A 13248-nucleotide genomic window follows, 5' to 3' on the forward strand; every position below is an offset into this window, starting at 1 on the left:
GGAGATAATCTAGGCCTCACTATCTTTGACTCAGTCAGTCATCTTCTCTCTTCATTGAATTGGACACGCGACGCGAGTTTCCAGTTTTCTGCCCGCCGGACTCGAAGCGAGCGGCACCCCCGTTGACGACGGGGACGACTCATGATGACCGTTCCGGATAATAGCCACGCCCCGGATGGGGCCGATCGGATAATAAAATCCAGGAGCAGTGCTTCCAAGCCAAGCAAACGAGGAACTATCCGGTGGACAGTTGGGCTGGTGGTGCGGTAAGTCTTGCTTAAAAAGCTAGACCGGGATCTTCGGTCCACCGCGTTATGGAGTTGAACCGTTGCTAATCTGGCGATCAAACTGATAGGCTCTGTATCTGGTATGCTCTTCTTACGCCATTCCTGCGCTGCCCTTCTCAGCTCTCCGACCTTACGGATTCCTCGCCGCGAGTATGCAAACCATACCTTGTTGCTCGCTCCTATGTCGAGCCCCATGTGATGCCGTACTATAACGCTTATGGCGCGCCATATGTCGAGACAGCGCGCCCATACGTGCAGGTTCTCAATGAGAAAGTCTACGCGCCCACTTCGCGCGTCGTCAAGCACGGATATGAGAGATTTGGGGCACCCGCTTTGGATAAAGCCCAGCTTTATGGCCAGCAGCAGTGGGAGACGATTGTCGTCCCACAGTTGCAGTCCGCTAAGGACAGAGCAAATGGCTTGTACCAATCTCAACTATACCCCCATGTTCAAACCGTCGAGGCGGCCTTGTCGCCATCCTTCCAAAAGGCCAACGGCGCGATCAAGTCTGCATATGGAGACTACCTTCTCCCATTCGGCGCAAAGTATAGGCCTTTCATCGGTAAGACCTATACAACGGGCCAGGAAATTCTCACAACAACCGTACTCCCTTATGCGCAAAACTCATGGTCGGCGGCTATCTACTTTATTCATAGTACATTATGGCCCAGAGTCACCGGAGTGTACTCTCAGAATGTCGAGCCTCAGCTAGTTAAGATCGGCGAAAGACTGGCAAGTTATCGTGAGGAGAAGAGGCTGCGCCAGGTTGCAGAGGAAGTGGAAAGGTAGGCTTTTATCGCTGCGATATACGTGCTTCATGTGTTAACCTATCATTCACAGTGCATCTCAACAAGCATCATTTCTCACTGCACCAAAGGCTACTGAGGTAAATGACTTGACGACGTCGTCCACAACCGAGCAAGCTACCGCAACGCCTACGCTGTCGCCTACTGAACAAGCTGCGAAAGCACGCAATAGCATCGAGACTGACCTGCGCACCTGGCAACAAAAGTTTGCCGTTGCCGCAGAGAAGGGACTCGAGGATCTTGAAGAGCGCTTGGAGGAGATAGTCGACGGGTTCATTGGAAGTGGCGTTCGCGCACATGGAGAAAGCTTGGCGACCGCATTGGAGGCCGTTGTTGACAACGAGCTTATAGCTCTTAAGCGTCATATCAACAACCTCGCCGAGTCCTTGCCCAAAGAAGACGTGCCACAAGCTGAGCAGGCAGCGACAAACGAGCTTTTTGGAAACATCAAGGAAGCCGCAGTGTCTATCCGAGACCGTGCTCATGCCCTTCGAGAATGGCGCCATTCCTTCGACCAAGAGCTTACAAGGCGCGTTTCTTTCGCAATCAACTCTACACTCGATGTCCTGGATAGCGTCCGTGATCTCGGACTTCAAGAGGTCGGCATGCGTTGGGCCTGGATGGATGGTGTTACCTACAAGGATTGGGCTAGGTACCATGCATTGAAGGCGCAGTTCGAGGAATGGAAGGATGAGTTCTTGGAATTTGGCCTTCAGCATGCGAAGCTTGAGGAAGCGCGAGCAGTAGCGGACGAGATCTTGTCGCACGGAATGGAAGTTGCTGAGGCCGCCGCCAAGGAGCTGACCCGGCTGAGGGACGTTGGCAAGTGGAAGATCGCTGCCAGGGAAGCAAGCGATGACTTTGACACCAGATCTGAGCCTCCGCCTTCGTTGCCTAAGCCTAGCCGCGCCCCCGAGCCTGTTGTGGATGAAGAAGGACTGGCAGATGAGTCAGCCGATGCTGAGCGTCCGGATGGGACTGTCTTTGCTTATGATGCTGCCTCTCGGGCCGTGAATGACGGATCTGACGGCGACGAGGAGAGTATGGCAGATGATGAGGAGCATGCTTCGCCCCAGGCTAACGGTGGATTGCCTTCGGAATACGAGTCGACTAGCCCTTTGGGTGATAACCAGGATGCCGATTACCTGAAGGCGGCATGGGGAGCAGCTGCGGCTGATGTGAGAACACCGTCGGAAGGCGAAACACCACAGGCTTCTGGCCCCCAATTGTCGGCTGAGCAGCAACAGGCTGTTGCGGCTCTCATCTCGGGTCTACTTGTGGACAAGGACTCTGCCTACGCTGAAGAGATCATGAACAAGCTGCACTCGATTTACGGGACTCCAGCGCCAACACCAGAGCCTTCTGTAGCATTTGACGAAGCTTCTGATGAGGTTAGTGATTTCGATGCAGAGGCTGCGAATGCCCCCTTCCCGGAATCCGAAGAGCCTATCGACGAAACCGATGAAGCCTCGAATGCATCATCCGAAGCAGACTTCGAGTCTAGTGCTATCGTCGACGACGAGGATAACAACGAAGAGGTGCAAGATACCCCCGAGTCACTCTCCGAGGACATCGAGATAGAGGGGGTCGAAGAGGACTCGCCCGTGGATGACGTCGAATCGTCCTCCGCAACTCTGGCTTCCACTGCCAGCAGTGTTGTATCCGAGGCTGAGGAAACCATCATCCCTGAAACAACCCCAGCCAGCGAAGACAACTCTGCAGAGGAGTTGTAACCTGAGACAAGACAGACAAACAAACAAACAGGGTCGGCTGTTACTTGGCAATTCTTTCATGATTTGATATCCCAAAACATTCTTGTTATTCGCTTGATTTACCATCTCAGGTCGGCCATGATATTCCCCACATAGTTCCCCCACGATTTGTACGTCATGATATAGCATTTTCCATTCTCCCCTTATACCACCAGAACTTCTTCCTCCTACCTTTGCTGGCTGTGTACTATGTGCTGTTTTTATTTGTTTCAATTCTTGTAACGGCCACTCGTGCTTCAACATTTTCGTGCCCTTCTGGCACCGAAACCTTTTGCTTTTTGGGAAGCGCTCATCTCGCATCCAATCTATCTTCACATACATTAAAATACAATTTGCTCAACCATAAGAGATGGTGAACTCCAACCGCGCAATGCGTAGCTATCGGTAATATATATGCATAAGCCATCCCCAAACATCCACTCCACTCAATGAATCCAAAAACAACCCACCCCTCACAAGACCACCTCACCGATACTGCACCCCCCTAGCACCCCTCTTCTCCATCTTCTTCTGCCTCTTACTCTCCGCCGCACCTCCACCTTGCTCCTGCCCAGCACCCGCACCTCCCATACCCGCCAACCCACTCTTCATCCCCATAAAGGTACTATACGCCAACCAGACCGAATACACCGGCACAACAATCCACAACCACCAAGCACGATCGCCAAACAAGCAGGCAGCTCCAAGACAACCCCACGTCCAGTACAGCACGTCCCACATGTATTCCGTCAGTCCTGCGGCGCCGAGATCCTCGCCGGGAGAGCGGAGGGATCCATCAGCGGGGTTGTAGACCGGGCGGCCGAGGCGTTCGAGGTAGAATTCGATGAGAAGGGTCGGGCAGGCGAGGGTGAAGTAGGGGGTTAGGGAGCGGGGGCGGTTGAAGAGCCAGTGGAGGGTTAGGAAGAGGATGTGCAGGACGGCACTGATGAGGTGGGTGCGGGTGAGGAGGGACGCGTTGCGCGCGGCGAGGGTTTTGGCGGCTTTCTGTTGGGAGGTTGGTTAGTTATTTGAGTGGAGGGATATGGTTTATAGGGGGAATGGGGTATACTGACTTGAGCCATGGTTGTAGGTGGTGGTGGTGGTAGTGTGTGGTGTGAAGTTGAGATTAATCCGGTATGATCGGATGACGATGATGCAGGTCGCGTGCGGATGCAAGTGGTGTAGGGTGTAGTGGGGGGTTGGTGGAAATGACAGGGAGCGATGATCCGCTCAGTGAATAAATTAACTAGCGATAAGCAAATTGCATGATCGGGGAGGGATAAGGAGTCTAGATAATTGATTGATAGATTTGATTGATAGTGGTAGTAGGGAAGGTGTGAAAGTAACACCTGTAGTAAGTAGTAGTAGTACCAGTAGTAGCAGATGGCGAATAGGGAATGGCGTTGCCCACCACAACCAACTGTAAGTTACTAACAGCCAAGCCGCCCTCCGCCTCTCACCAGCCACTCTCTCCGCCAGATTCGCTGCTCCAAAACATCGCCAGAAAAGGCGTCGTGAACTACGACTTCTGTCGGACTTTGCCGCTTCGCCCCTGGGCCTACTTTGGGCTTCTTCCACGTGTATCTTGTCTGCCGCTTTCTCTGTCTGCTCGTCGCGACATGCGATCTGACTCCCTTTGACACCTTCTTGGGCCCTACACGGCGTCACGAGTCGTCCGGACGTCATCCACTTTCCCTTTCTCCTCTGCCACAGCTTCGCATTTCAACCCACCCCCTCTCGACTAGTCTGATCTGTGGCGGAGATCTAGACAAGAACCGTTGCGATCCATCGGGCGCAAACTAGCCAGGCGATATACTTTACTGGTTATTGTTTTGACGGGTGTTGACGGTCTAACAATCTTTTTTTCCCTCTGTTCCCTATCTATACAGTTGAAAGAAACACCACGTCGTCGTTGCCTTAAATCCGGTTCACGCGGCGCTCCCCTCACATCTCTTAGTGTTCTTCAATCCCTTTGGACTGTTTCTCAACTTCACCCATGCTGGTTCGGTGTTAACAGATTAACGGCCTCACCTGTCGGTCACCTGTTCCTTGATTCCGCAAAGCTCCCTTCGCGCCGTTCCCAATACGAACGTCAATACCGCCTCCTCTCCTGCAGCGCCTCTGTGATATCGCCCCCCCTCCTTCTCTCCCTCCTCCTTGAATGAATCCCACACCTCAACATGTCTCCCTCCACCGCACATATATCGAGCCAACTTAGGCAATTAATATATTACCATCTTGATAACAACCTCGTCCGTAATGCGCTTTTCCTTGCCGGTCGGTTGCACGCCTACGAACCCCGAGCAGCGGAATCTTCATATTTACTCGCCTTGTGCCATCTCCAGAGCGGTCAAGTGAAAGCAGCATACGATTACAGCAAGAACTTTGGTTGGCGAGGCACTCACCTGGGCTGCGCGTATGTGTTCGCTCAGGCGTGCTTGGACCTGGGAAAATATCCTGAAGGCATCACGGCGTTGGAACGAAGCAAAGGACTCTGGTCCACAAAGAACCATTGGGGTACGCTTTGTTCAGCATTTCTTTGTAGTATTCCGCTTGTCGCAAATGGACGCGACTATCATTTCAGGCTGATCACAGCTGACATTTTCTTTTCGCCGTTCCAGGAAAACACAGCGAAACGCGCAGGCAACATTTACCCGATGCGGCAGCGGTGCTATGTCTACAGGGCAAGCTGTTCTATGCGCACAATGAACTCAATGCGGCTGTTGAATGTTATGTCGACGCGCTCAAGTTGAACCCGTTCATGTGGGACGCTTTCTTGGGCTTGTGTGAGACTGGTGAGTATCGCGGGCGGATAGGGAGAATGCTGTCGCTAATTGTTCAAAGGGGTCAACATCCGCGTTCCCAATATCTTCAAGATGACACCTGAACTCAGCGCTTTATTAGCATCCTCCTCACAAGATGACTTGGACGTGTCTTCGGATAAGGCAGCACATCCCGCAGGTCCCTTGCAGTCGCAACCGAAACTGAACTCGAGCACCGATCCCTTTACTTCTTTGACGTCTCGGACTGAGGCAGTCGGCACGCATGGGAGCTCCGCTCTCTGGGAGAAGCTAAATGGCAGCACAGTCAGCGTGGCATCCACGGGCACATCAACAGTTCCGGCAATTCGAGAAGGGACCGAAACACCTGGAGGCCAAAGCAGTGAGTCGGACGACCGTGTCATGCACCGGACAGACGCACCTATGGAGCCGCCCTTGGCACCTGCACGGAAGAACCGAACAATACAAGCGATTAGTGCCGATCACGGCATGGACTCCCCACCAAAGATGAAGCCCACGGGTATACGACCCCGGACCAGGACTAAGCCCGAGCCCGATGAGTCGACTACAACCTATACGGATCGAGAGCTCTCACACGGAGTCCGTGTGGGCGACCGCAAGCGAACTGTCTCTGGATCAGTTGCTCATTCCGCGCAGCAACCCACCGAACCTGGCGCGCCGCAAAGGCGGAGCGTCCGCCTTTTCAACCAGATTAAGCCTACTACGAGCAAGCTTTCTAGTACCGCGCTGGGGACAAAGGATGGTCGAGAAATGAAGAAGGTCAGGGCTACTGGTGCGAAGGGTCGCACTACAACCGCTCCTAGTGTGGGCCGGGTCGTGAGCGGCAATCGAAAACACATCGGTGACACCCATGATGGCGAGGCCAAGGACCACCGGCCAGCCACCTCGGCATCGAATGGGACGCACCACACTTCATCGAGAGGGCCTTCGCTTGATCGGTCTAAAGCTGTGGAGGCATTGACATGGTTATTAGAGCTGTTCTCGAAGTTGGCGTCCGGATACTTTGCGTTGTGTCGCTATCGTTGCGCTGAAGCTACCCAGATATTCGCGGCTTTGTCTCAAGGGCAGCGGGAGACTCCATGGGTACTCTCCCAAATAGGTCGAGCATACTACGAGCAGGCGATGTATTCCGAAGCCGAGAAATACTTTGTCCGGGTAAAGAGTATGGCTCCGTCCCGGTTGGAGGATATGGAAATCTACTCGACGGTGCTCTGGCATCTGAAGAATGATGTCGAGCTGGCTTATTTGGCGCACGAGCTCATGGAAACCGACCGTCTCTCCCCTCAGGCCTGGTGCGCCGTTGGCAACTCGTTCTCCCACCAGCGGGATCATGACCAAGCTCTGAAGTGCTTCAAGCGAGCCACGCAACTTGATCCTCATTTCGCGTACGGGTTCACTCTGCAAGGACATGAATATGTGGCCAACGAAGAATACGACAAGGCTCTCGATGCGTATCGACACGGCATCAGCGCTGACAGTCGCCATTATAACGCCTGGTATGGATTGGGTACGGTATACGACAAGATGGGCAAGCTCGAGTTTGCCGAACAACATTTCCGCAATGCGGCCAACATCAATCCTACGAACGCTGTGCTCATCTGCTGCATCGGACTGGTATTGGAGAAGATGAACAACCCCCGCGGGGCTCTCGCCCAGTATGGACGGGCCTGTCAATTGGCGCCTCATTCGGTTCTTGCTCGCTTCCGCAAGGCTCGCGTGCTGATGAAGCTCTCGGAGCTCAAGTTGGCACTGACCGAATTGAAGGTGCTAAAGGATATGGCACCGGATGAGGCCAACGTGCATTATCTGCTGGGTAAACTCTACAAGATGTTGCATGAGAAGGCGAATGCTATCAAGCATTTCACGACCGCTCTGAATTTGGATCCCAAGGTAAGTTTAAGAGCCCTCACCATTCCCGCCAAACTCGAATGCACCGGCTAACTGCTTCAGGCGGCGCAATACATCAAGGATGCCATGGAATCCCTGGATGATGATGAAGAGGATGACGAAGATATGGCATGATTTTCTTTCTCCCTTGTTCTTACTATTCTTCCTGCTTCCCCTGTGTACTTCTTCGACGGGTTCCTGTTGTCCATGAACCCATCTGTACCCTGGAATCCCTATTGGCGAGGAGCGGCGTTTGTCTTTTCTCTTTCTCTCTTTCTGGGTTGAATTTGCACCAGCATCAGCATTATGAGGGCGTTCGCCGGTGGGTTGGTTAGAACTGGCATTGCGAGCATCCAGACCTCGCGAGGGTCGAGGCATCTGGATTGGATTCTGTATGTTAGCGTGGGAGGCTGGGATGGACGAGGCCGGACGACGGAGCTGAACATATCTTCTTGGAAGACTGTTGTCCGAGCGGCTGCATAATCGAGCTATTATTAGCACATTGATACCCACTTGTCTTCATACTTGTAGAGCAATGATACTAGATTCAGATGACTGGCTGTTGAGTACTATGCCGAGATGCTAGGCGGAGCAACAGGCGGTGAGGCGGCAGAAACCGGCGGAAATCCATCCAAATCCGTTGAGACCGAAAGACGAGAGTTTGGGATTCATTGGATGCCGCGAAGATCTCCCTCTCTGTTCCCCTAAATTCAAGGTTTCTCTCAATCTTCTTCTCACTCTCCTTCTCTTCCTCCCCGACATCCCTCTTCCTAGTTCTCCTCCGCTTCCTCCTCCCCTTCTTCCCGCCACCCCTACTACCGGGTCATGCACCGTCTTTGCGGCCCTCTCGCCTGACCTCGTCATCCCCAAAGTCCGCATACCCCAGAGAACCCCAGGTTCGCTTTGCCCCGAGCCCACCCTTAGGCTTCTGGCTATAAAGCCCCCGTCTAACCCGTTCCTGATGCAGATCAGCCGGTTCTCTTACCCCCACCTGAAAACCTCATCCCCACCACGACCACCATGTCCCTCTTCTCCTACGTCGCCTCGGGCATCAGCTCCTTCGTCGTCTTCACACTCTCACTCTTCGCCCTCGGCCAAAAAGTTCCCCGCGCCGCCTTCGTCGCCCGGTGTCTCGCCGCCTATGGCTCCCTCCTCCTCTGCGCCACCTACGGTGTCGTCGCCTCAATTGTGCTCCGTATCGCCGGCTACGGCCGCATCTCGCAATATGCCACCGCGCGCAGTTTCAAGTGGGTCATGCGCTACACCACCGGCGTGACTTTCAACATCATCGAAGGTGCCGAACACCTGAACACCCGACCCGCCGTGTTCATCGCAAACCACCAGTCCGAACTGGACGTGCTCATGCTCGGCTACATCTTCCCTCCGTACTGCAGTGTCACGGCCAAGAAGTCCCTCAAATATATTCCCTTCCTCGGCTGGTTCATGTCCCTCTCTCGCACCGTCTTCATTGATCGTGCCAACCGCGAAACGGCCGTCAAGGCCTTTGACAGTGCTGCCGATGAGATGCGCAACCATCGCCAGAGTGTCTTCATCTTCGCCGAGGGCACGCGCAGCTACTCTGATACCCCGGAACTGTTGCCGTTCAAGAAGGGCGCGTTCCATCTTGCGCTGAAGGCGGGTGTGCCCATTGTGCCGGTGGTTACGGAGAATTACTCGCATGTGCTGTCCCCCCGGAAGATGAGGTTCGAGCCGGGCACGATCAAGATTAAGGGTACGTTTCACCCTCTTCGCCTTCTGGCTGAATTCATGAAGTGCTAACTGCATATAGTCCTCCCCCCGATCAGCACGGAAGGTCTCACGACCGCCGACATCGACGCTCTGACCAAGTCCACGCGCGAGTCCATGCTCAAGACCCTGCTCGAGTTGGCCGACAAGGACAAGCAGGAGGTGGATTCGACGGTTGCCGCGAACGGCAAGTCCACTGCTGTGGAGCTGTAGGGAGAACAAAGAGATCAACTTTTTCAGGCTGACTATTGTTATTCCCGTCATCTACGATTACACGACACGAGTAATGCTTGAATTGGCGAGACAGAGGAGAGAAGAGTGTGGGTGGATACCCCGACTGGTTAAGGTAGCAACAACCACTGCTGAGGGGCGAGAGAACAGACTGGAGGGACATAAATCCAGTAGAAAGAAAGACGCAGCGGGAGGTAAAGTAAAGACCTTGTCTTGGAGTTCGTCTGGCCATCCATTGCATGACGCGGCCCATGGGTTTCTTTCCTAGAGTGTATATAGAGCATATTCTTAATGCTTTTTTAGACCTTCACTCCACCAAAAAACCAACCTACGTAAACCCACAACACCCACATATCGTAGATAAGATACCATCACCCCAAACAAGCACACCTCCCCTCCGCACACTCCCTAACATCCCCCTCAACATCCAACCTCCTCAACCCCTCCCACACATCCTCCTCTCCCCCCTCCCCCCTCCCAACCCTACCCCCCCTAGCAGCCGTCGCAACCAAATACCCCCCCTCAAACGCCTGCACCTCAACCCTCACCTCCTCCACCTCCCTCCCCTTCATCAACACCCTAACCCCGCGATACACCTCCCCATCCGTATCGGGAACCCTCACATCCAAAAACTCCAACTCCCTCAACCACTCCGCTAACAACGCCTCGCCCGTCATTTTAATATACGCCTCCTTCAGCGCCCAATACGCAAAGAAAACCCGATAACTATACACCACCCCTTCCGTCGACGACACCGAGTACCCGTGAACAGGATGCGTCAGGGACTTTATCAGCCCTAGTTCCCTCGCGGAGAATATCTCCGTGAAGATGGACACGTACTCCAGGAATGCGGAGCGGGTGGGTGGGGATGGGTTCCGTGGGGAGCGTAGGTGTTCTGTTGTGCTGGTGATGTCGATTCCGACTTGGATTTCTTGTTGCTGCTTGGCTGGTGTGGGGTTGGGTGGGATGGTAGTGCCTGCTAAGGCGACCATTGAGTCTTGGTGGCTGACGTTGAATTCGACTTTTGGGATTGAAGTGGTGAATGCTGCAGATGGGATGAAGCAGGGTCGGTGGTGCGGAGCTGGGGTCCGGCTGATGGTGATTTGGGACCAGGGGATGCGGCAGGTGCGGTGGATGAAGAGGTATTTGAGCAGGTTGGAGGCGAGGGACATGTGGCGGTCCTTGAGGTGGTAGTATTTCTGGATGGCTTGTTGTTCGGTGGGTTGGAGGGTCTCGAGGAGGGGGAGGGCCGGAGAGGTGGTTGTTAGGGGTCGGGTGTCGATGTACCACCGGACGAGGGTGGGTTTGGGGTCGGATGGGGTGGTCATTTTGTGTGGGTTGGTGTGGTGGTGTTCAATTGAGTGAGATGTGAGATGTGAGATGTAGTGGTTGTATCTAGCTGATGTGAGGAGGGATCGGGTGTCTATGCGGAGGTGAGATGAGGGGTTGGGTTGGTTTTCCACGAGGGTCATTGATGCATTCCGAGATTCAGGTACACCAATTATAAACCTCAGCACCCTACACAATGCTCCACAACCAGTTTATTGTCACAGCAAAGTAATGAAGGCAATAAATCTAGAATGTCAACATCCCCAATGTCAGGCTGAACGCGGGGCAGCACGTGGTGATAAGCGGTCCGACATTGATCCGCTGACATAAGGCGGCGTTGCTCCCATCAAATAAAGTATAGAGAGTTTGGAGTCATAGTTCTATTGTTGCCGCCACTGACTCACATTCTATACTTCGCCATGGGCTGCATCACCGTCGGCGTGCTCGCCTTGCAAGGCGCCTTCTACGAACATATCCAGTTGCTGAAGAGTGCGGCCGCCGATTTGCCCGCCAAAGACCGCAGTTCCGCCTCGCAATGGGACTTTATCGAAGTGCGAACCCCGCAGGAACTCGAGCGATGCGATGCGCTGGTGCTGCCCGGAGGCGAAAGCACAACCATGGCCCTTGTTGCCGCTAGGTCTAACCTCTTGGAGCCTTTGAGAGACTTTGTCAAGTATGTCTGATCGACCTTCCGCATCATTTTTCTATGGTTCATACTAATTGGCATCCCAGGGTCCACCGGAGGCCTACTTGGGGTACCTGCGCCGGTCTGATCCTCCTCGCTGAGTCGGCCAACCGCACAAAGAAAGGTGGTCAGGATCTGATCGGTGGGTTGGACGTGCGTGTCAATCGCAACCATTTCGGCCGACAGACGGAGAGTTTCCAGGCCCCTCTCGACCTGCCCTTCCTGGGCGCTAATCAGCCCGCCTTCCCCGCCGTCTTTATCCGCGCCCCCGTCGTGGAGAAAATCCTCCCTCACCAAGAGGGTGAACAAGTGGCCGAGGCTCAGCGTGAAGAAACTGTCATTGCGCCGGCGCGCCAGGCGGAAGACGAGGTCGCTCGTCAGGCCATGGCAGATAGTGTGGAGGTTTTGGCAGCTCTGCCTGGACGGGCTGCCAGATTGGCCTGCCAGGGGACGCCCATTAACGCCGATGACGAGACGGGAGACATTATCGCCGTCCGCCAAGGGAACGTCTTTGGGACAAGCTTCCACCCGGAGCTGACTGACGATGCCCGCATCCACGCGTGGTGGTTGCGCCAGGTCGAGGAATCAGTGAAGAAAAGACATGCCGCGCATCACACATGAAGGGCAATATCATGGCTGATGATGCATAGCGTTGGGTATTGGATGTAAATTTTTCTTTCTTGAATGCCTTTCTAGCAATGATAGAAATAGATTGTACATATGAAAACGCCGTTTTTGCGCCAACCTGAATATGTCTGTCTTCCCCTTTTACTTACCCTTGCCGTACTCCTCTTCCTCCCGTCGTCGCTGGTCATCCGCATAGGCACGTCCATAGCCACCACGGCCAGGGTCGTATTCCTCGCGGTACTCGTCGCGGACCTGACCACCCGATTTACCACGTCTACCAACGTCAGCAGCCTGCACCTTCGAGAACCCCGATCATATACATACCCGTATTGCCGACCCTCCTCGAAGCCAGGATCCAGATCCGTCCGGATAATTCTCTCATCCAGCTTTGTGCCGCCAATGTATTTCAAACAATCCAGCGCATCCTGGTGGGTGTAGTACTCGACGAAGCAAAATCCGCAGGGGGTCTTGTTGTACCGATCCAGACCCATAACTAGCCGCTTAATCTCGCCGCACCTGTACTCGGTCAGCTCGTTACTCGTAGATAGCGCATTCGGTGGTTTCCGCTCACTTGGCAAATAGTTCGTGGATCTGCTCTTCGGTGGTGTAGAAAGAACTGTGCTGTTAGCATGGACTTGACAAAGGCGATCATTCCATAACATACAGATTACCGACGTAAAGAGTGGTGGCATCCTTTAGGTTGTCGACGGGATCTTCAGGCTTTTCGACCTCATCGTGGCTGAACTTGCGACGCTTGTTCTGGAGAGAGTTCACCAATTAGTATTGTAATGGTTCGGTAGCCTTGGAGACGAAGCTCACCTTGCCCAGGTAGTAGGCACTCGGGCGGTCGAGGCGTTCGACGGTGTTGTGAACGAGGGTGCTCATGATGCTCGGCGTTAGGCAAGCAAGAATTGAATGAAGGGAAATAGCAATGAACGCCGGGGAGCTATGTGAGCGGAGTTCACTAAACAACGAGAGGAAGTGAGTCTGCAAAGAAGATCCGAGCAGGTCGGGAAGCTGAAGCAACAACCAACGGGAGTCTTGCTTCTTGGCGCGCCGCCCTTCTTCAATCCAGCTTCAGCTTCCGCCCAAAATTTC

The 13248-nt window shown here is 54.0% G+C and overlaps 7 protein-coding genes across 7 annotated transcripts; 4 read left to right on the top strand and 3 right to left on the bottom strand.

Annotated features, from left to right (window-relative positions):
- Nucleotides 1-144: 144 nt before the first annotated feature.
- Nucleotides 145-2826, top strand: AtWU_01777 (uncharacterized protein; the record flags this gene model as incomplete). The annotated part of the gene is made up of 3 exons (XM_035496891.1): nucleotides 145-266; nucleotides 356-1072; nucleotides 1128-2826. 3 exons carry the CDS (start codon nucleotides 145-147, stop codon nucleotides 2824-2826), a joined length of 2538 nt encoding a protein of 845 aa, XP_035352784.1.
- Nucleotides 2827-3330: 504 nt separating this feature from the next.
- AtWU_01778 (SND2/TMEM208 family protein) lies at nucleotides 3331-3926 on the bottom strand (the record flags this gene model as incomplete). Its single annotated transcript, XM_035496892.1, has 2 exons — nucleotides 3331-3849; nucleotides 3918-3926. The coding sequence occupies 2 exons, from the start codon at nucleotides 3924-3926 to the stop codon at nucleotides 3331-3333; spliced, it is 528 nt and encodes a 175-aa protein (XP_035352785.1).
- Nucleotides 3927-5024: 1098 nt separating this feature from the next.
- On the top strand, nucleotides 5025-7667 carry AtWU_01779 (anaphase promoting complex subunit bimA; the record flags this gene model as incomplete). The annotated part of the gene is made up of 4 exons (XM_035496893.1): nucleotides 5025-5361; nucleotides 5466-5630; nucleotides 5689-7535; nucleotides 7596-7667. 4 exons carry the CDS (start codon nucleotides 5025-5027, stop codon nucleotides 7665-7667), a joined length of 2421 nt encoding a protein of 806 aa, XP_035352786.1.
- A 171-nt stretch (nucleotides 7668-7838) lies between these two features.
- On the top strand, nucleotides 7839-9491 carry AtWU_01780 (1-acylglycerol-3-phosphate O-acyltransferase SLC1; the record flags this gene model as incomplete). The annotated part of the gene is made up of 4 exons (XM_035496894.1): nucleotides 7839-7997; nucleotides 8119-8428; nucleotides 8500-9264; nucleotides 9322-9491. The coding sequence occupies 4 exons, from the start codon at nucleotides 7839-7841 to the stop codon at nucleotides 9489-9491; spliced, it is 1404 nt and encodes a 467-aa protein (XP_035352787.1).
- A 389-nt stretch (nucleotides 9492-9880) lies between these two features.
- AtWU_01781 (4'-phosphopantetheinyl transferase family protein) lies at nucleotides 9881-10837 on the bottom strand (the record flags this gene model as incomplete). The annotated part of the gene is made up of 1 exon (XM_035496895.1): nucleotides 9881-10837. One exon carries the CDS (start codon nucleotides 10835-10837, stop codon nucleotides 9881-9883), a length of 957 nt encoding a protein of 318 aa, XP_035352788.1.
- A 420-nt stretch (nucleotides 10838-11257) lies between these two features.
- Nucleotides 11258-12144, top strand: AtWU_01782 (pyridoxal 5'-phosphate synthase glutaminase subunit PdxT; the record flags this gene model as incomplete). Its single annotated transcript, XM_035496896.1, has 2 exons — nucleotides 11258-11511; nucleotides 11571-12144. The coding sequence occupies 2 exons, from the start codon at nucleotides 11258-11260 to the stop codon at nucleotides 12142-12144; spliced, it is 828 nt and encodes a 275-aa protein (XP_035352789.1).
- Nucleotides 12145-12291: 147 nt separating this feature from the next.
- AtWU_01783 (nuclear cap-binding protein subunit CBC2) lies at nucleotides 12292-13035 on the bottom strand (the record flags this gene model as incomplete). Its single annotated transcript, XM_035496897.1, has 5 exons — nucleotides 12292-12424; nucleotides 12475-12666; nucleotides 12722-12766; nucleotides 12815-12909; nucleotides 12970-13035. 5 exons carry the CDS (start codon nucleotides 13033-13035, stop codon nucleotides 12292-12294), a joined length of 531 nt encoding a protein of 176 aa, XP_035352790.1.
- Between the last annotated feature and the right edge of the window lie 213 nt (nucleotides 13036-13248).

The sequence above is a fragment of the Aspergillus tubingensis genome (assembly GCF_013340325.1).
Source record: "Aspergillus tubingensis WU-2223L DNA, scaffold_3, whole genome shotgun sequence".
Lineage (NCBI taxonomy): Eukaryota > Fungi > Ascomycota > Eurotiomycetes > Eurotiales > Aspergillaceae > Aspergillus > Aspergillus tubingensis.